This window comes from Microcaecilia unicolor, chromosome 4 (genome assembly GCF_901765095.1).
Source record: "Microcaecilia unicolor chromosome 4, aMicUni1.1, whole genome shotgun sequence".
NCBI lineage: Eukaryota > Metazoa > Chordata > Amphibia > Gymnophiona > Siphonopidae > Microcaecilia > Microcaecilia unicolor.
Genome location: NC_044034.1, coordinates 6780255 through 6800661, shown reverse-complemented (window position 1 = coordinate 6800661; position 20407 = coordinate 6780255). Strand labels below are relative to the sequence as shown.

The following is a 20407-nucleotide window of genomic DNA, read 5'->3' as shown; positions in this document are numbered from 1 at the left end:
CATCAGAAAGGGTTTTAGAGCCAAAATCATGACACACTACCTCTTGAAGAATCTACATATAGTCATTCATAAAAGGAGCTAATTGTGAACACTTTCCACCCTAAAAGGGTGTTTTGTGGCTCTACATGAGAATTGTGATATTATGATCCCTTGTTTCATATTGTTGACGGTCTGCATTTTCCGTATGGGTGGTATATTGGTTTATTAGGGTCTGCCGAGTGTTTACAGTAAGGTTTATGAGTGTGTTTTTGCACAAATTTGTGCATAGTGTTTTGCAGTTGAGCAATTGTGGTTAGTGCATGCTTTGAGCAACCACTTTATTCTTTGACATACGATACATATTTAATATCTAAATTTAATAAAAGGTATTAATTGTGACTTATTTTTTAGTTTTTTTTTCTATGTTGTCAGACAATTATGGATGTAAGCCCCGCCCCTGGCCCCACCCCTAACCCCGCCCCCTTTAGCCTCCCCAAACAGTTGGGCCACCGACCGCCTATGGGCACGCTTAACACTTGGACGTTTTACAGCCATAATGGAACAAAACGAAAACATCTAAGGCTGAAACTTAAAACGTTTTGTTCTAGACCTGTATATCTAACTAATAAGGCACACAAAAAAGTGCCCTAAACGACCAGATGACCACTGGAGGAATTCAGGGATGATGACCCAATCCCACCCCCTCCCCCCCCCCAAAAATATGAATAAAAATAGTACTCACCAGCTTCTATGACAGCCTTGGATGTTATAGCCAGGTCCATTAGAGCAGCATACAGGTCCCTGGTAGGTGGTAGGTGTAGTGCACTGTAGAAAGGTGGACCCAGGCCCATATTCCACTCTATACACTTGTGATGGAAACTGTGAGCCCTCCAAAACTCACCAGAAGCCCACTGTACCCACATATAAGTGACCTCTTCACCCAGAAGCAGCCAGGCCCATATTTGGAAAAACTCGATTCGAAAGTGCCAAACCCCTCCCAGAAAAACTGCACTGGCTCCCAATCAAAGAACATATTACCTTCAAAATTTACACACTGGTCCATAAAATCATCTACGGCGAAGTCCCAGGATACATGACAGACCTCATAGACCTACCAACAAGAAACATATTCGGATCATCACGAACATATCTAAACCTCCACTGCCCAAAGTGCAAAGGACTCAAATACAAATCAACTTATGCTTCCAGCTTCTCCTATATAAGCACACAACTATGGATTGCACTGCCAAGAGCTATGAAAACAACCTATGACCATCTAAACTTCAGGAAATCACTAAAAACCACCCTGTTCAAAAAGGCATACCCTACTGACCCAACATAGGTGCCTGAACCCTGCAACACAGCAAAACCAAAGCTCGTAATGGACACTACATAATCCTTCCTCTCTTCAATCCCTATTGAGTCTGACACACGTAAACCTTATTCGACCACAACATCAACTTGTATTTGTTTCTCTATCGGATTTGGCGAACGCCTTTACGGTACTATGTAAGCCACATTGAGCCTGCAAATAGGTGGGAAAATGTGGGGTACAAATGTAATAAATAAATAAGGACTATCATAGTGGTCTATAGTTGGGTACAGTAGGTTTTTGGTGGGTTTGGAGGGCCCAGCATACAGTATAAGGGGTAATGGGAGCTTTTAAATGGAGTCCACTGCAGTGCCCCCTAGGGGCCTTATTGCTCTCCTGAGATGTCTGGAGGACCAGTCTACTAAGAATGCAGGCCCCTCCTACATCCCAATAGCGTGATTTTCTACGTTTTTCACTTGGACTTTTTTTTTCCAAAAATGGCCCAAAAAGATAAATGCACAGAACATGAAAACATCTTACATGTGACCATTTTTGGAAAGAAAAAATAGATAAGATGTTTTGCTATTTCGAAAATGCCCATATTTCCTATTTGGATTTCAGACGTTTATTACAAAACATCCAAAGTCCAACTTAGACATCATATAGAAAATGCTCTCCCCCCACGTCATGTAGGGCTGCTGAGAGGGGAGGGCAAGATTCCCCAGGCCCAGCCTCCAAGGGGGGCACAGCTCCAGGGTCTGTCTCTCTCCTGCTACACAGGAGCAGGAGAGTGACAGACCAAGGGAGAAGCAGACGCAGGAAGGTAAGAGGGGCAGGGGGTGGCGGCCCAATTGGTGGTGGTGGTGGGGGACAGTTGCAGCTGCAGTAGTCCTGTCCTGCCCCAGGCCTGGTTCTGTCTTTCTGAGGCCCTGATGTGATGCAGTAGGAGCAGCAGGACGTGGCCTTGCTCCTGAGCCCCCCCCCCCCAACCTCATAATTGTTATGTGGATCTGTTGTTTTTTTTCTTTTTCTTTTTCTTTTTGTCATTTCTTACCTTCTGCTAGTTTATGGATAGATGTCTTGTTGGATTATTTGTAGTAAATAATTAGCAGATTTTAGTACACACAGCTTCAGCTTTAGAAATGTTAATTTCTTTCTTCATCTCTCTCTCATTCATCCCTGAATAATTCACTGCTGAGTCACTTTAAAGTTGAAGTAACAAAACATCTGTTTACTCACAGTTTGTAGTTAGATTATAATCAGACAGGCTTATATATACATATTATTATACATTTGTATTATCAGTTCCTTCCATGTGCTTAGATGGTAATGGATGCTCACACCACCATAGATCCTCTCAGGTTAGGAGAGATCATGAGCTCCATGTGCTCCATGTGCTGCATGTGCTGCATCTGCTGCATCTAACCCCCACAGGAAGTTGCATAGCTGTGTGACCTCTCTAAGTAATTCACATCAGAGGTCACAGAGTAATCACAGAGAAATAATAGGTGACAGGCAATGCATGTAAAATACAATACATTCCAACAAACCCCTTCTCATGCATAACTGTCATGCAATTATTTATTCATACAAAGTCCAAGCTTTATACGCAGATTCACAAAATGTTCTCTGGGTAACGGTTTGGTCATGATGTCAGCTGTCATCTCACTGGTGTGACAATAGTGTAGACTGATGACCCCTTCTTTCACCAACTCTCGCACGTTGTGGTATTTCGTTGCGATGTGCTTGGTGCGTGACTGAACCTTGTCATTCTGTGACAGCCTGATGCAGCTCTGATTATCTTCCATTATCTGGATTGGTCTCTTTTCAGCTATTCCGAAATCCAGCAAAAGTTTTTCAATCCACATCAGTTCTCTGCACGCTTCCGATACAGCCACGTATTCAGCTTCTGTAGAAGACAGACTCACAATACTTTGTTTATGACTGGCCCATGAAATTTGTACATTTCCATACATAAACACATATCCACTTGTGGATTTATAATCAGAATGATCCCCTGCCCAATCTGAATCACAGTAACATATTAGTTTTGGATTACTATTGGCTGAAATCTTTAATTTACAATCAATGGTACCCTTTAAATACCTTACCATCCTTTTAACTGCAGTCCAATCTGATTTGGTAGGTGAGCTGACCCTTCTGCTCAAAATTCCTACTGCATTTGCTATATCAGCCCTGTACGTGGTAGCTAGATATAAAAGCTTACCTATGGCTGATCTATATTGGATGTTATCTGGTAAAGGTTCTCTTACTGTTTCATCCTTCAGAAAATCAGTGATCATGGGAGTGCTTACAACTTGGGCATCTTGCATACCTAAACTTTCAATAAGCTCATTTATTTTCTGCTTCTGGCTTAGAAGATAAGAACCATCATTTTGTTTCTCAATTTCTATACCAAGATAGTATGACACATTACCCAGTTCTTTTATCTCAACATTGAGGTTTAAACACTTTACAATGTCCTTGTACTCTTGCTCACTTTTGCTTGCAATGAGCAGATCATCAACAAAAGCTAAAATGTATGCATATTGTCCATTTCTGCACCTAGTGTACAAACATTTATCTGCTTCACCTTGCTTAAATCCTAAATTTGTCAATATTTCATGCAATTTATCATTCCAACATTTTGCACTTTGCTTTAATCCATAAAGACCTTTGTTTAATTTACACACTAGCTGTCTTTGTTTTGTATTTATGAAACCTGTTGGCTGTTCCATGTACAAGTCCTCAGTTATATCTCCGTGAAGAAACGCTGTTTTCACATCAATGTGTTTGACTTGCATGCCTTTTGAGACTGCAATGCTCAGAAGTGTTCTGATTGTCGTGTGTTTCACTACAGGTGCAAACACTTCATCAAAATCTTCTCCATATTTTTGAAGATATCCCTTTGCGACTAATCTGGCTTTATACCTTTCCACTTTTCCTTGTGCATTCCTTTTTAACTTGAATACCCATTTGCATCCTATAGCTTTCTTGCCAGGAGGTAATTCTGTAAGAATCCAAGTATTATTTTTATCCAATGCATCAATTTCTTCTTGTGCAGCTTTATGCCATTCAGCAGCTTCTTCTGCTGGCATTTTCTCAATCTCATCCCATGTTAAGGGCTCTTGAGCTTCTGCTGACTTTGTTAAGTAAGACAGTCTTGGGGGTGGAACACCTTTGTTTTCCCTGGATGAGCGTCTGACAACAGGTTGGTCTGACCTTTCCGCATCCTCTAAATCTGAGAGTCCTTCTCCAATTGATTCCCCTTCTCCAACTGTACTGTCTTCTTCAATGATCCTTTCTGTGTCTGCTTCCTCTGCCTGTTCCTCGTTAGATACAGATGAGTTGCTTTCAGACATCTGCCTTGGTATGGCATTTATATACACTGGCATGTCTATTATGGTTCTAGTTTCATATTCTGGATGATAAGGCTCATCTGGGATAATCCAGCCTTTATCAACCCTTTTGTTTTCATCAAAATATGTAACATGTCTTATGCCAACAATGCCAGTTTTCAGATTCAAAATTCTATATCCTTTGTGTCCTGGAGCATAGCCAACTAAAATGCCCCTTTCTGTTGTGGAATCCAGCTTATGCCTTCTTTGCTTTGGTACATGAGCATATGCTGTACTTCCAAATGTTCTTATGTGTGAAAGGTTTGGCTTCCTACCATGCCATGTCTCATGTGGTGTGCGCTCAGCGCCTTTAGTTGGCATTCTGTTTTGTAGGTACACTGCTGTGAGAATGGCTTCCCCCCATAGTCTTTTAGGGAGATTGCTATCTGACAGCATACATCTGGTCATTTCCACAAGTGACCTAAATTTTCTCTCTGCAACAGAATTTTGCTCTGGTGTATAAGCTACTGTTGTGATATGTTGAATGCCTTCTTGTTCTAGAAATGTGCGCATGCTTTGTGAAGTGAACTCACCACCATTGTCGGTCTGAAGAACCTTTGGTTTTCTTTCAAATTTATTGCTCACCATGGCTACGTATTTCTTCAGCATGTCTGTGACTTGACTTTTTTCTTTCAGCAAATAGGCCACACAGTATCTAGAGAAATCATCCAAGAATATTAGCACAAATCTGTTATTTCCCAATGATGGGATATTAAACGGTCCACATAAGTCACTGTGTATTAAGTCCAGCACTTTATTACTCCTATTTCCTGTGTATGCAGGAAATGAGGGTCTCACACCTTTTTGAGTAACACAGTCTATGCATTTCTCCATTTTACCAGCATCTGCACTTATCTGAATGCCAGTGGCTAGTTGCTTACTGTAAAGATCCTGGATCACCTTAGAATCACGATGTCCCAGGCGGCGATGCCAGATTTCCAGACTACATTTACCATCATTCTTCCTTACTTGCGCCATATGTGAGGCTTCACCTGAAATGTTCAGCTTATAAACATCATTATGCATAAAAGCTTCAGCATACACTTCATCATTTTTAGAGATTGTGCACTTACTGTTTTCAAAATGAATCACAAATCCCTTCTTATCTAATGTAGATACACTAAGCATATTGCAAACTGCTTGGGGAATATACAAGACATCACTTACAGGAATTTCTTTAACTTCATTAGACACTTTGCATTTTAAGAATCCAATACCTTTTGCTTGGATCTTAGCAGTCCCTGCGTTTGCAGTTTTAAGAATACTTTCTTCTGGACACATTTCCTGAAAGAAATTCTTACAATTGGTTAAATGGCATGTGCTCCCCGAATCCAAAATCCAAGTACTTTCATTTGAATTATTATTTACCATAGTCAAAGATTTTTCTGCCATTAGAAAGCCCTTGTGTTTATCTTTGTCCTTCATACATTTCCTGGTTTGAAAATTCTTTAGTTCCATTGGCTTAGGTGAGCTAGAGGGAGTGTTTTGTGTTTCCTTACACCATTTAGATACATGTCCCTCCTTTCCACATGAGTAGCAAATCAGCTTGCCCTTGGGTGGAGTTTTCCCATAGCTCCGCCTTCCTCTGTTCTTTGCCAAGAAATTTGTTTCATTTCTCTCTGACTTGCTTTGAGAACACATCTCCTCAGAATCATTTATTATGCATTCCTGCCTTAGTTTTGATGTTGTCTGTTCAAAAGATTGCCCTTCAATGGCCTCATTTACAGACCTAAAAACATCAAACTTCTTTGATAGTGAGGTAAAAAGAAATGCTCTTTTCAATGCATCACACATGGGAATTCCAGAAAGTTCTAGCTTTTGAAATGAAGACATAAGATGCATAATGTGATCATTACATTTACTTTTATCCCTTAATTTGGTTTCATTCAACTCTGCCAACCAAATTGGTTGCTGCTTTGCATATGTAGTTGCATACATAGTTCTCAGTTTATATAAAATGTCCTTTGGTGTATCTTTTCCCTCCACTAATATGGCTTGTTTCTCTGAGAGAGCTTCCAAAAGCATGCACTTCACATAATAGTTTGCATTGTCCCATTCAGCCATATTTTCAGCTGTTCTGTCTTGGTCTAAGCATATATTTAATCCTTTTGCTCGAAGGAGACATATGAATCTTAATTCCCAATGCTGATAATTAAACTCAGTTAATTTAGGCACCTTGAGAGAATAGAAAAATGGTGAATTTCTTCCCTCAGCCATTTTCTTAGCCTTCTGTCTGCTGTGTGGGGGGAGAGAGAGACAGACTGAATCTTTCCTTTAAAACTTAAGAGAAAAATGTGGCCTTTTTTTCTGCCTGGTAATATTTCTCTTCTTTTTCAATTCCTGGCCCTGGGCCCATAACCCTTTTGTTGGATTATTTGTAGTAAATAATTAGCAGATTTTAGTACACACAGCTTCAGCTTTAGAAATGTTAATTTCTTTCTTCATCTCTCTCTCATTCATCCCTGAATAATTCACTGCTGAGTCACTTTAAAGTTGAAGTAACAAAACATCTGTTTACTCACAGTTTGTAGTTAGATTATAATCAGACAGGCTTATATATACATATTATTATACATTTGTATTATCAGTTCCTTCCATGTGCTTAGATGGTAATGGATGCTCACACCACCATAGATCCTCTCAGGTTAGGAGAGATCATGAGCTCCATGTGCTCCATGTGCTGCATGTGCTGCATCTGCTGCATCTAACCCCCACAGGAAGTTGCATAGCTGTGTGACCTCTCTAAGTAATTCACATCAGAGGTCACAGAGTAATCACAGAGAAATAATAGGTGACAGGCAATGCATGTAAAATACAATACATTCCAACATGTCTGACTAAAGCCAGTGCTGAGATGAGCACTAAGGGCCAACAGCGGGGAAAAATGGAAAATCTAAAGTCTCTGAGGACAAAATGGTGGATGGAGGAGGGGAAAAGATTCTACCACTTATTGCAGAATATATTTCAACACTCGCCGTGGTGGTGATCCAGGCGCTAGATCCACAACTGGTGCAAATCTCTGGACAGATTAAAAATTTGGAGGCCTTCTAGCTGAGACCTTGCACTGTACGGGCAAACTCGAGACCGCAGAGGTGGAATCCCTGCTGGAGCAACTCTGTGCACAGGCCATGAAACTGGAAGACCAGGAGAATCTCTCCCGCAGGGACAACCTTCGCTTTGTCGGCCAGCCGGAAACCATCCCTGAAGCCAGACTTATCCCTGTGCTTGAGCAATGGTTGGAAACCTCGTTTCCTGTCCAGTGTGTCTGGAGCGGGCCCATTCCCTTGGACGTCAGCATGACAGTTAAGTCCATCCACGCGTTCTGATTGCTAAAATTCACAATTATTCTCACAAGGTGGCCCTTGTGAGACTGTGCTATGAAGAGGCTAGAGTGCAAATTTTTCAGGATTATTATTTGGTGGAGACGAGGCATGCTTTTACACCACTGAGCAAGCGTTTCATGTTGCTTTATCCTGCTATCCTTAAGATTTTTCATACAGGCTGCTGGATCACTTTGGATATTATAGCAGCGTCTCAAGACTTTGTAAACACCCTGGAGGACAGAGATGCTCAGGCAAATCCCTGATTGTTTTCATGGTGGTCCAGATGCTGGCTTTAGCCTTGGCTCTGCTCAGTGACGGTCTCCGTTTGATGTTTAGCAATATTTGCTTGTATCTTATTTGATCCTTGACTTTTCAGTGTCCTTTCCCGTTGTTATTTTCATGCTGGGGTGGCTTTCTGTTTGGTGACTATTGGTGTATATTTTTTTTTCCCTTTTTCCTCCCTTCAGGTTTTCGGGGTATCTGATGCTTTGATACTTTGAGGCCCATTTTATTCATTTAGCTTGAGTCAGGGGCTCTCTGCAATGTTCATGTGACTTCATTGCTCCTCCTTCTTTTTCTAAGGGGGTAGGTGCATTAGTTTGAATGAGTGGGATTGTATGGGGGATTTGGATTTTGGGTGTGTGGAGGGAGGGGGTTGAGTCTGGGTGTGTGTTGTGGTGGGTGGTTTATGTGCATGGTCTGTTTGGGCCCGTGTGTGTGAATTTTAAGGGGGATGGGTTGGGAGGGAAGATTCTGTGTGTTCTTTTCATTCTTGATTGGGACTTTTTGTGGGTTCTGTTGCTTACGGTTTTCACCAGTGGGCCTTGTACTCCTTTGCAGCAGGATTTTTCTCACCTATCTTTTTCTGCCTCCTTCAGGATGATTTCTCTCTGGGAGAGGCTTGGCTCCCAGGGGTTCTTTTTCTGTGTATCTTTTCTTTTTCTTTGACCCCCCCGAGTACTCTCAGTAAAAGACTGATATCTTGGAATGTAGGTGGTATCACTTTCCCTATCGTGTGGACTAAAATTTTGTCTCCTTTGACCCATGCTAGGGCTGACATAGAATGTCTTCAGGAGACACGACTAAGTGATGTGGAACATCTTAAGCTTCAGCGTCGGTGGGTGGGCAAGGTGTACTAGTCTTCCTCAGGGAGTAGACATGGAGGCATATTTTCAAAGCACTTTGGGAGGCTAAGTTCCATAGGTTTCTATGGAACTTTGGGAGGCTAAGTGCTTTGAAAATGAGCCTCATAGTGGAGTTGCAATCTTCGCACAGCATTTGCTTATTTCCGATCTGAGGAAGAAGGGCAACCTTCGAAAGCTAATCAAGAAATGTATTAAGTTATGTCCAATAAAAAAGGTATCATCTTATTTTCTTTTCCATGTTTTATTTTGTTTGATTTCTATTGATAATCTTCGCACACAAATCTCTCCAGTGTTGTGCAGTTGTCCTGGCCAGATCTTTTTAAAGTTAATGTTGCAAGGTAAAGATGGGATGAACCAACCTGATCCTCAGTTTCTAGCCCACCTGACTCAACTTTCCTCCCCTTACCTCAGTCAACCTCTGCTTGTTTTGAGAGTTTTTAATATGGTTATGGATCCTTTAATGGACAGGCCTGCTGCCCCTGCGGCTCCTCCCCACAGTCAGGTAGGTCTCCTGCGCTCCTTTTGTAAGGCTTTTTGCTTTAGAGAATTCGTGGCATCTTTTACAGCCCCAGCTGTGCGATTATACTCGCCTCACGCGAGCTCATGGCTCTTTTTCTAGGCTGGACTACATCCTGATGTCTGTCCAATGTTTTTCTGATGTATTGCAAGCAGAGATCGGTCCGGTAGAAATATCAGATCATTTTATGATTTGGGTGGACCTCCAGTTGGAGTCCTTTTATCAACAAGCTAGGCTATGGCAGTTTCCATCTTACCTCTATCGAGATGTTAATTTTCAGATATACTTACTCAATAAATGGGAAACTTATTGTCAAACTAATGGCCAGTATGCTACGGGTCCTATTCTATTTTGGGGAGGCCGCTAAAACTGTCTTGCATGGTGACATCTTGTCCTACCCTAGTGCTTGAAACAAACATATCAATCAGGGCATTATTACCTTAAAACAAGCCTTGCATGAGGCTCAGGTGGCATACATCCATGCCCCTACCTCTGCTAACAAGGAGCAATTTTTGGCTACCCAAGTGGCTTTGAATTTTCTTTTACATGGGAGGGTTCAAAGGTCTTTGCTATATCGGAAATATAAATTCCATCGCTTCAGGAACAAATTTGAGAAGATGTTAGTGCAGGTTACCAAGGTCTGGCGATGGAGACATCAGATTTTGGCCATGCAATCCAAGGACAGGGTCACCCATGTTCGTGTTGAGGAGATGGCGAGGATCTTACGGAATTATTTTCTGGATATTCATCGGAAGAGGGTGGGTTTTTCCTCAGATCAATTTTCCGATTACCTTCAAACCTCCAGTTTGCTGTTCTTCTTCCCGGAGGCCCTAGATTTTTTAAATAGTCCTGATCAGGCAAAGGAATGGGCGATTAAACTGACCCAGGCCCATAAATCCCCTGGCCCTGACGAATTTCAGGTGAATTTTATAAAGATGCTGGGAAAGCAACTGTGTGGCCCCTTATTAGCATATTATAACAAGGCTGTGTACTGCCTTGATACATAAATGAGCGTTGGTGACGTTCTTGCTGAAGTCGGGTAAGCCAAGGAACTCTACAGAATCTTATCAGCCCATATCTCTACTCAGTGTAAATTTAAAATTATTTTCCTGTATTTTGGCTGAGAGGATTTTTCAACACATCTCTACTGTAGTGTCTGAGGATCAGGTTGGCTTTGTGTGGGGCAACACAGTCTGTTGTAAATGTCCACAAAGCCTTGCATGTTTTGGCCTATAGTCAGGAAAAGGCTGTTTCCATCTTATTAGCCAGCATTATTATTATTATTATTATTTATTGCATTTGTATACCACATTTTCCCACCTTTTTGCGGGCTCAGTGTGGCTTACAATATGATATGAATGATGGAAGTACAATTTGTTACAGCTCGGTTATGGATTACATTGTGAAGAGTTATGCAAGACAATCAAAGTATTGTTGCAGAATATAACAATGGATCAAAGCTTTGAAACATTGGAAGGAGACAGCGGGAAGCATTATGTGTGGTATACATATTTCTGTGGGTAAAGGTATGAGTGAGGTTAGATTACGGGGGTGAGAGTTCAGAAATGGATGTATTGATGTATTGATGCATTAGTGAACAGTGAGTGTGGACTTTATGTGTTTTGGTTCTTTCCGTAAATTTTATCAAAAAGATGGGTTTTTAATAATTTGTGGAAGGAGGCTTGCTCGTAGATCATTCTCAGGTTGCGCGGCAGTGTGTTCCAGAACTGCGTGCTCATGTGAGAAAAGGTTGATGCGTGTAGCGTCTTCTATTTTACGCCCTTGCAATTAGGGAAGTGGAGGTTGAGGAAGGTTTGGGATGATCTTCTAGCGTTTCTGGGTGGTAAGTCTATTAACTCAGACATGTAGGCTGGAGCTTCGCCGTGAATGATTTTGTGTGGATTAATGTGCATACTTTAAAAGTAATGCGTTGTCACGTCTGTGGCCGTGACCACCCTCATACTTACCCTGTTTCTGGGAGTCAGTGGCTGTGCTGGCTTCTGCTTGTCTCTGTGTCTGTCTCTGTCTTAGTTTCTCTCTGGCTCTGTGTGCTGATTGCCCTACTGAATCTCACCTGTGTGGGCTTTGCCTCTTCCAAGATGGCTGCCGCTTCCTCCTCCTTGCCAGTATCCAAGATGGCTCCCGCTGTTCCTTCCTATGGGATGACTGCTTTGTGTGTCAAGCCTCTGTTTGGTTGCAAGGTGATTGCTGCACCTGTGGCTCTGGTGTTGAAGGGCTTTATTAGTGACTTGGAAACTACAGTCCTGGCCTTTGCATTGCCATTTCCTCCGCAGTGCCTTAGGTCCCGAGGTTAGTGTGCTGTTAGCACCGTTTGCTTTCCTTGTCTTTTGCTTTGTGGGGTTCTAGCCCTTCTGTGTTTATCGCTTGTGGGTTTCCAGCCCTTCTGTATTTATTTGCTCTGTGGGTCTCCTACCCTTCTGTGGGTTTTCAGCCCTTCTGTGTTTATCGCTTGGTGGGTTTCCAGCCCTTCTGTGTTTATTGCGCTGTGGGTGTTCAGCCCTTCTGTGGTTATCGCTCTGTGGGTTTCCAGCCCTTCTGTGTTTACTGCTCATCTATAGGTCCTGGTGTATAGAGTGCCCTGTACACAGTTTCAGTGTTTGCTCTGTGTGAGTTTCTTTGTTTGACTAGTTAGCTTAGGCACCGTCTGGCTTGTAGCCTGTGCCTAGCTCTGCTAGTTCTCTGTGTTTGTTTCCAGTGCTTGATTAGTTAGGTTCTCTGTGTTTGTTTCCAGTGCATGATTAGTTAGTGCTAGTTCTCTGTGTTTGTTCCTAGTGTTAGACTAGCCAGCTTAAGCACCGTCTGTTTGTTAGCTTGTGTACAGCTTTCCTAGTTCTCTGAGTTTGCTCTGTGTTTGTTCCTAGTGTATGACTTGGTAGCTTGGGCACAGCTTTGCATTGTCAGCCTGTGTACAGCTTTCCTGTGTTTTGCTTTATGTATGTTTCGTGTGTATGACTGGTTTGCTTGGGCATAGCTTTCCTACTAGCTTGTACAGTTGACTAGTCTTCTTGTGTTTAGCCTGCTGGTTTTCCGTGTGTGTTTCTTTTGCTTCTGGAGCTTCTGCCCTTGTTCTATCTGTTGCCAGTTCTCCTTGATACTGAGGCTCCAGCCGTAGTTTTGTTCCTTGTCCTGACCATTGCTTTGAATCTGCCTGCTGCCGGAACCCAGACATTTTCTGCCTTGCCTTCGCCTAGGTGCCAGGGGGCACTCCTGGATCTTCATTCCTGCTGTTCCTGTAAGTCCTACCGGCTGCCAGAACCTGAGGGCTCAACCCGAGGGGGAAGGCAGTCAAGTGTAGGTGAAGCCTAGGTCCAGGGTGTTCCAGTTCCGCGGGTTCCGCTCCAGTGTGTTCCAGTCCAGCGGGTTTCACTCCTGTATGTTCCTGTCCAGTGGGGCCACTCCAGTGGGTCCTGTCCAGCGGGCCCCACTCCAGTGCGCACCCGTCCGGTGCGTTCCAGTTCCGAGTGTTCCGGTGTAGAACTCCAGTCCGGAGTTCCGGTCCAGTCTTGTCTCATCGCTACCTTGTAGGTGATCTTGCCTGCCACTGCCGCTCCACGGTAGTGGCCCAAGGACTCACGAAACCAGTGCTCCCGGGGAAGAAGCCTGACAGTGTGCCAAGGTCCCCGGGCACGCGACATGCGTTCCTTGAGTGGAAGCCAGTGTAGCTTCTCTCGTAAGGGTTTTGCACTTTCATATTTTGGTTTTCCGAAGATGAGTCTGGCTGCTGTGTTCTGGGCTGTTTGAAGTTTCCTCAATATTTGCTCTTTGCAACCTGCGTACAGTGAGTTGCAGTAATCCAGATGACTGAGTACGAGGGATTGCACTAGGCTACGAAAGACGGATCTTGGGAAGAATGGTCTTATTCTTTTCAGTTTCCACATGCAGTAGAACATCTTTTTGGTTGTATTGTTTGCATGAGTTTCGAGTGTTAAGTGGCGGTCGATAGTGACTCCAAGGATTTTTAGCGTTTCTGAGATTGGAAGGTTTAATTTTGGTGTGTTTATAGCGGTAAATTCGTTCGTGTTGTATTGGGAGGTGAGTATCAGGCATTGAGTTTTTTCTGCATTTAATTTCAAACGAAATGCATCTGCCCATGTGTTCATGATGTGTAGACTTTGATTGATTTTGTTGTGGATTTCTTTGATGTCTTGTTTGAAAGGGATGTATATTGTTACATCATCGGCGTATATATATGGATTGAGGTTGTGGTTTGATAGGAGTTTTGCCAAAGGGATCATCATTAGGTTGAAAATGGTTGGTGAGAGGGGTGATCCTTGTGGTACTCCACATTCAGGTGTCCATGCAGTAGATGTGGTTGAATTTGATGTAACTTGATATGAACGCTGGGTTAGGAACCCCTTGAACCAGTTCAGGACATTTCCTCCTATGCCAAAATATTCAAGTATGTGTAATAGGATTCCGTGGTCAACCATATCAAAGGCACTTGACATGTCGAATTGTAGGAGGAGTATATTGTTGCCAGTTGCTATTATTTGTTTAAATTTAGTCATAAGGGTGACTAATACCGTTTCTGTGCTGTGATTTGATCGGAATCCTGATTGGGCATCATGCAGTATTGAGTGTTTGTTTAGATAGTTTGTGAGTTGTACAAAGCAAAAAATTGATGCGGCCAAGGCATTCGATCCGGTAAACTGGACCTTTTTGTATCATACTTTGTCCCATGTGGGCACAGAGGGGTGGTTTTCTGAAGCTGTACACACATATGTCCACCCACATGCTTCTCTGCTGGTGAATGGTGTTCATACGGATTCCTTCCCCATAGAGCGTGGCACACATAGGGGGTGCTCCCTCTCCCCTCCCCCTCCTGTTTATTCTTACATTAGAACCTTTGCTGTCTTCCTTATTTATTTATTTGTTACATTTGTACCCCACATTTTCCCACCTATTTGCAGGCTCAATGTGGCTTACATAGTGCCAGAGAGTTGTTGCAGACTCCAGAGTAAACAAATACAAGGTTTTATTGTGGTAAGATAAGGTTCATGTGGTAGGACCACATAAAGGAATCGTACAACGGAATAGTTGTTTAATGACCATTACGAACTTTAGTGTTGTTGTGTCGCTGAGATCAGGCATTTACGTTAGATCGGTAGGGTATGCCTTTTTAAACAGGTGAGTTTTTAGTGTTTTTCTGAAGTGTAAGTGGTCGTACGTAGTTTTCAAAGCTTTTGGTAGTGCGTTCCATAGTTGTGTGCTGATGTAGGAAAAACTGGATTTATTTATTTATTTATTTATTTATTTATTTATTTATTGCATTTGTATCCCACATTTTCCCACCTTTTTGCGGGCTCAGTGTGGCTTACAATAGGATATGAATAATAGAAATACATTTGTTACAATTTGGTTATGGATTACATTGTGCAGAGTTGTGCGAGACATTCGAATATCATTAGGAATATAACAATGGGACATCAACATAGAAATATTGGAAGGAGACAATGGGAAGCTAAAGGGCAGTGTTAGACAAGGACATATGGTGTACATAGTTCCGTGGATAAATGTATGATTGACTGGATTACGGGATGAGGGATCAGAAGTGGATGTATGTTGCATTGATGAACAGTGAGTATGGACTCTATGTGTTTTGGCTCTTTCCGTAAGTTTGTTCAAACAGGTGAGTCTTCAGTAGTTTACGGAAGGAAGCTTGATCGTTAATCACTCTTAGGTTGCACGGTAGTGTATTCCAAGCCTGCGTGCTCATGTGGGAAAAGGTTGACGCGTGTAGCGTCTTGTATTTCAGGCCCTTGCAAGTGGGGAAGTGGAGGTTGAGGTGTGTTCGGGTAGTGCAGGTTTAGGTATGATCGTGTTGATTTGGATGTGTTTCTGGTTGGTAGTTCAAACAAGTCTTGTCATGTATCCCGGTGCTTATGATGGGAGGTGGGGATTCGAGGTTTAGATGTGAAGTCATTAAGACTCTAGGATTTGCAGATGATTTGTTGTTGGTGTTATCTGACCCTCAGTGTTTACTACCATTGGTGCTGGAGCTTATAGAGAAGTATGGGTTTCTTTCAGGGTTTACCTTTAACCTGAATAACTGCTACTAGTACTACTAATCATTTCTATAGCGCTAGTAGACATACGCAGCACTGTACACATTATATGCAGGTACTTTCTCTGTCCCTAGAGGGCAGCGCTGTACACATTCTATGCAGGCATTTTCTCTGTCCCTAGAGGGCAGCACTGTACACATTCTATGCAGGTACTTTCTCTGTCCCTAGAGGGCTGACAATCTTAAGTTGTTTTTTGGGTTTTTTTTTTTTTTGCTTTGTACCTGGGGCAACAGAGGGTTAAGTGAGTTGCCCAAGGTCACAAGGAGCTGCAGTGGGAATTGAACCCAGGTTACCAGGATTGAAGCCTGCTGCAATAACCATTAGGCCACTCCTCCTCCGTGGCTTTGCCTTCTACTCCGCAAATTCACACATCATGGTTTGGCCCATTCCCTTTACAGTGGGTGGGAGATTGGTTTAAATACTTAGGGGTCCTTATTCCTAATAATTTATCCCAGTTGTATCAGCTGAATGTTGCTGCTTTGTGTGGCGGACCTACTCTGTTATTAATGGGACATATTAACCTGTATAATATGCTTATTGTACCAAAGTGGCTGTATACTTTTCAAATGCTGCCTTTATATCTTAAAGTTTCTAATGAATGTTTCATCTTCAGACCTATCTGTGGCAGGGCAAGCGTGTTTGGCTCTCCATGTCTCATATTGCTTAACCCAGAGGTCGCAGAAGCTTGGGTATATTGAACACATTGAGGTGGAGTAGGGTGGGGAGGAACAAACAGGATAAAATGCAGGAGAGGGCAAGACAGAGAAACACAGAGGGAAAATGCAGAATGTAATGGGAGGATAGAGACCCTGAGAGGGCAGATGATGAATGTGGATGATGGAGGATAGGAACAGGGACACAAAATGGAGATGCTGGATGGGACCAATACGGACACAGAGGGAAGATTGATGGTACACATGGATTGGAGACAGAAGAAAGATCCTGCAAAAACAGAAAATACACTGGACCAGCGTGACTAGGAAAATAAAATGCACAGACAATAAGGTAGAAAGAAATATTTTATTCTGAATTTACTGATTGAAATATATCAGCTTTTGGAAATATTTGTATATATAATTGAAGAAAAAGCCAAAAAAAGCAAAATAATTTTAAAAATAACATGAAAACATCAAAATATTAAATGGAGGTTTTTGACCCATGAAAAATATCCACAGCTGATTTGCGACACTTAATCATATGGGGCCTCTTTTACAAAGCCGCACTAGCGATTCCTGCGCGGTAAATGAGAGGAAGCCCATTCAGTTCCTACAGGCTTCCTCTCATTTACTGCGCAGGAATCGCTAGTGCGGCTTTCACTAGCGCAGCTTTGTAAAATACCCCCATAGTGTCCTCTTGCAACTGAGGTCTTTTTTTCCTCCATTTTAAATATTGAGGTTAACTATACTATTATCAGTAGAGTTCAAGTGTCTTTCCTTGCACCGTTTTGGGAGCTTTTGGAAATACACATCTCTGATATCTTGCATTTTAGTGTCTATTTCTTTACTATTGCTGTCCTTGCAAAACCTGACTTCTTGAGGTTTCCAGTTCACTGTTTTGCCTTCATGTCTCTATTACTGGTCTGTGGTCCTTTGTTTCATATTTGCTGAGGGTCTGTCTCTGTTTTGTGCTAGTTTGGAGATCTTGCAGCAGTCCTGTTCTGTTTGTGCACTAGGTGTGGCATTGGTGTTTTAGGGCCTGGTGTAATATTTACTGCGCTGCCTTTTCATGAATAAAGTCTTTAGAAGTTAGTGGTGGCATGGTACAGTAATGTTTTAAGTGTGTTTTTGCACATTTATGTATAGTGTTTATATGCGCCATAGCTGGTATAAGGGGTGTGGCTAATGTGGGTGTGGCTGTCATAGGGGTGGAGCCATATGTGGTGACCCCGCCCATAATGAGTACCGGCACCTTTTTTTCTACAAAAAAAGCACTGCCAAATTGACTCCAGAGTTATCTCCGTGGCAGCAACTAACTCCAAGATCGTTTCACCTGCGATCTGGGCTGGTGCACTGCCGAACAAGGTCCCACCGCTATCGACTTCCGATTCGGCTGGGCCTTCTGCTCCTCTCCCAAAGAACGCAGGGCACGGAGGAGGATTAAGATCCGGAGGTGATAATGATGTCTCTATCCCCAAGAGATCCGTCACTCCTCCTTCGGCTCTCAGCTCAGGGTCAGCCGCTGCGGTATGTGGGACGCTCGTTGCGTAGCGATCAATCATCTGCTGGATCGGGGACGAAGTTCTGGCCAGCGGCAGTTGGCCTTTCACCGTCCCTTTCCTTTTAGTATGAGGCATGTGGATAGCAAATATAATAGTATTAACGCCTGCAAACAACTCTGATCGAGCAGCAAACGTGTGCTGGTTGCCATCTTGACACGCCCCCATCTCTTTGCGAGTCCAGGAGTCGCATTCTGAATGGCTGAGAGCCCACCATTTCCCCAATTGTCTGTATTGATGTCTGGGCTTTGAGAAGGGGGGAGATAGGGAGGGTCGTGGTTTGGGTGATATGTTTAAATGAGTGTATATCTTTGAGGAGTTTATCTGCTGTTGCCTTGGTTTCTTATTTGGCATTGCCTTTGTACTTGGTTTACACTCAATAAAAAGTGCTTTAACTATAAAATATCATTTAAGTGGCAGAAATCATACCTACCGCACAGGCACAGAATAATCTATGCATGCACATTTAGACGTGTTCCAAATGTGCATGCATAAGTACATACGTAAGCACATAAGTAATGCCACACTGGGAAAAGACCAAGGGTCCATCGAGCCCAGCATCCTGTCCACGACAGTGGCCAATCCAGGCCAAGGGCACCTGGCAATCTTCCCAAAGATTATTCAAGTAATGTGTTGCTTATTAGGTGTTTCATTGGTTTTATGCTGACATTGTATTATATCTGTTATTTGAATGTTCTTCTTTGCTGTCTGTTATGGTGGTGTTTGTATTGTACTGACGTTTATTATATTTCTGTTATGTGATTGTTCTGCAGTGCTGTTAAAATGTGTACATTTCTGATACTGTTTCATGTTAGTTCTATTATTAGGTTTCAATTTGCCATTTCCAAGTTTACCTCATTGATTGTATTTATGTTTATATTTGGTTATTTTACTATTGTTATGCTGTTAACATAATTGTAAGTGTTATGTTAAACTGTACCTGCTGCACACCGACTTGGGTGAATCTCTTCATAAAGGTGGTGAATAAATCCCAATAAATAAATGATACATTTTTTTTAGTAGTAGTTCACAGCCCATTATATTTAGAAGGAGCAGATAATTTCCTGTCCTCTGGGGCTTACAATCTAGTACTCCAACTTTGAGCCCTTGACACTCAGCCTTTTTTTTTAAACACTAGCTGCTATAGAAAAAGAAATCCAAATAGTCAGTGATAGGATCTGGATAGTGGTTGCTGTTGAATATCCAGATAAATCAGTGAGGTGCCAGCAGTATCCAGATAGCAGGCAGGGCAGCTTTTTTGCTGTCCTAAGTTGTCTGGATACTGGTGCTAAAAATCACTGCTATCAGAATAAATTGTCTCCACCTCAATGTTATCCAGATACTGCTAAGGTGGTCTGTAAATTATTCACCAGCACTGCCTGGATAGTGTCGCTGAGTATTTATCCCTCTAGGAGCAGGTGCTTGTAATCCACCATCCTGTAGCAAGTGAGTCTCTAGGTTTGAATCATGTGGTTTTTTATTCTGCTCTCTCCACCTGTGCAGGCATCGGGGTCGGGATGCTGTTGGTGGCCTCGCTGGTTTCCCTGTACTACAATGTCATCATTGCCTGGACTTTCTATTACCTGGGAATGTCTTTCCAGAGCCCACTGCCTTGGTCCTGCGAGGCTCCCATGTATGCTGATCTTTGCAAGGTGACTTTCTTCCATTGCTTATAAAAGCTATAGACGCAGTGAGCCACCTGACCGACTTAACAGCTGTCTCCAGAAAAAGGGCACCTCGGAGTGGCACATACTGTACAGTTTGCAAGCACTGAGGTGGCTGTTTGTCCCAAACAAAATAAAACACCAAAATCTAGAAGCAAAGCCAACTTTGGCAAAAACCATGATCAGGTGAGAGCTGTTTGAACATGTTTTGAGCATTTACAGAGAGCACTGAGAATGTCCTCTTAGAATAAGGGTCTTTAGAGCAATATAAAACATTTCATGGGATATTCAAATATTAGTAAGACTTTGAAAAAAAATACTTATTAAGAAATTGTTTTGTGGCAAATAAAGATGGCACCATAGGCCAAAAGCTCCTGATTTACTGTCAAGGGAGAGACACAGTACTTCAATGAAGGAATCTTTGTTCATGTCTTCTAAATGGAGGTTTGATTGTTTATTTACAACAGCGGTAATAAAACACAGCAATAAGTTCAGTCTTGCCAGTTCCCCAAGACCTGAACCATTTACCACCACCAGCTCCTACATCTCCCCCAAACGCCATGTTGAACAGATAGCTCTTCAACTTTCATCCAAACACACACGGATCTCTTCCTCCCTATAAACCCATAGGGAGGACATTCCACAGTAACAGCTTGAACAGAGAACCCCTATCTCAGTGACATGACGCCTTCATGACTTTGACCCAGTACTAACAGCAATTCCTCCCCCTGGGAACATAACATTCTACTTGGGATACAGAGGCTTAAC

The 20407-nt window shown here is 42.5% G+C and overlaps 1 protein-coding gene across 2 annotated transcripts in view; it reads left to right on the top strand.

Moving 5' to 3' along the window:
- Positions 1-20407, top strand: part of LOC115467811 (sodium-dependent proline transporter-like) — a 110154-nt gene that overhangs the window by 42321 nt on the left and 47426 nt on the right. For both annotated transcript variants that reach the window (XM_030199298.1, XM_030199297.1), the window contains exon 4: positions 19479-19627. In XM_030199298.1, coding sequence (XP_030055158.1) covers positions 19479-19627 — 149 coding nt within the window. The remainder of the gene's footprint in view (positions 1-19478; positions 19628-20407) is intronic.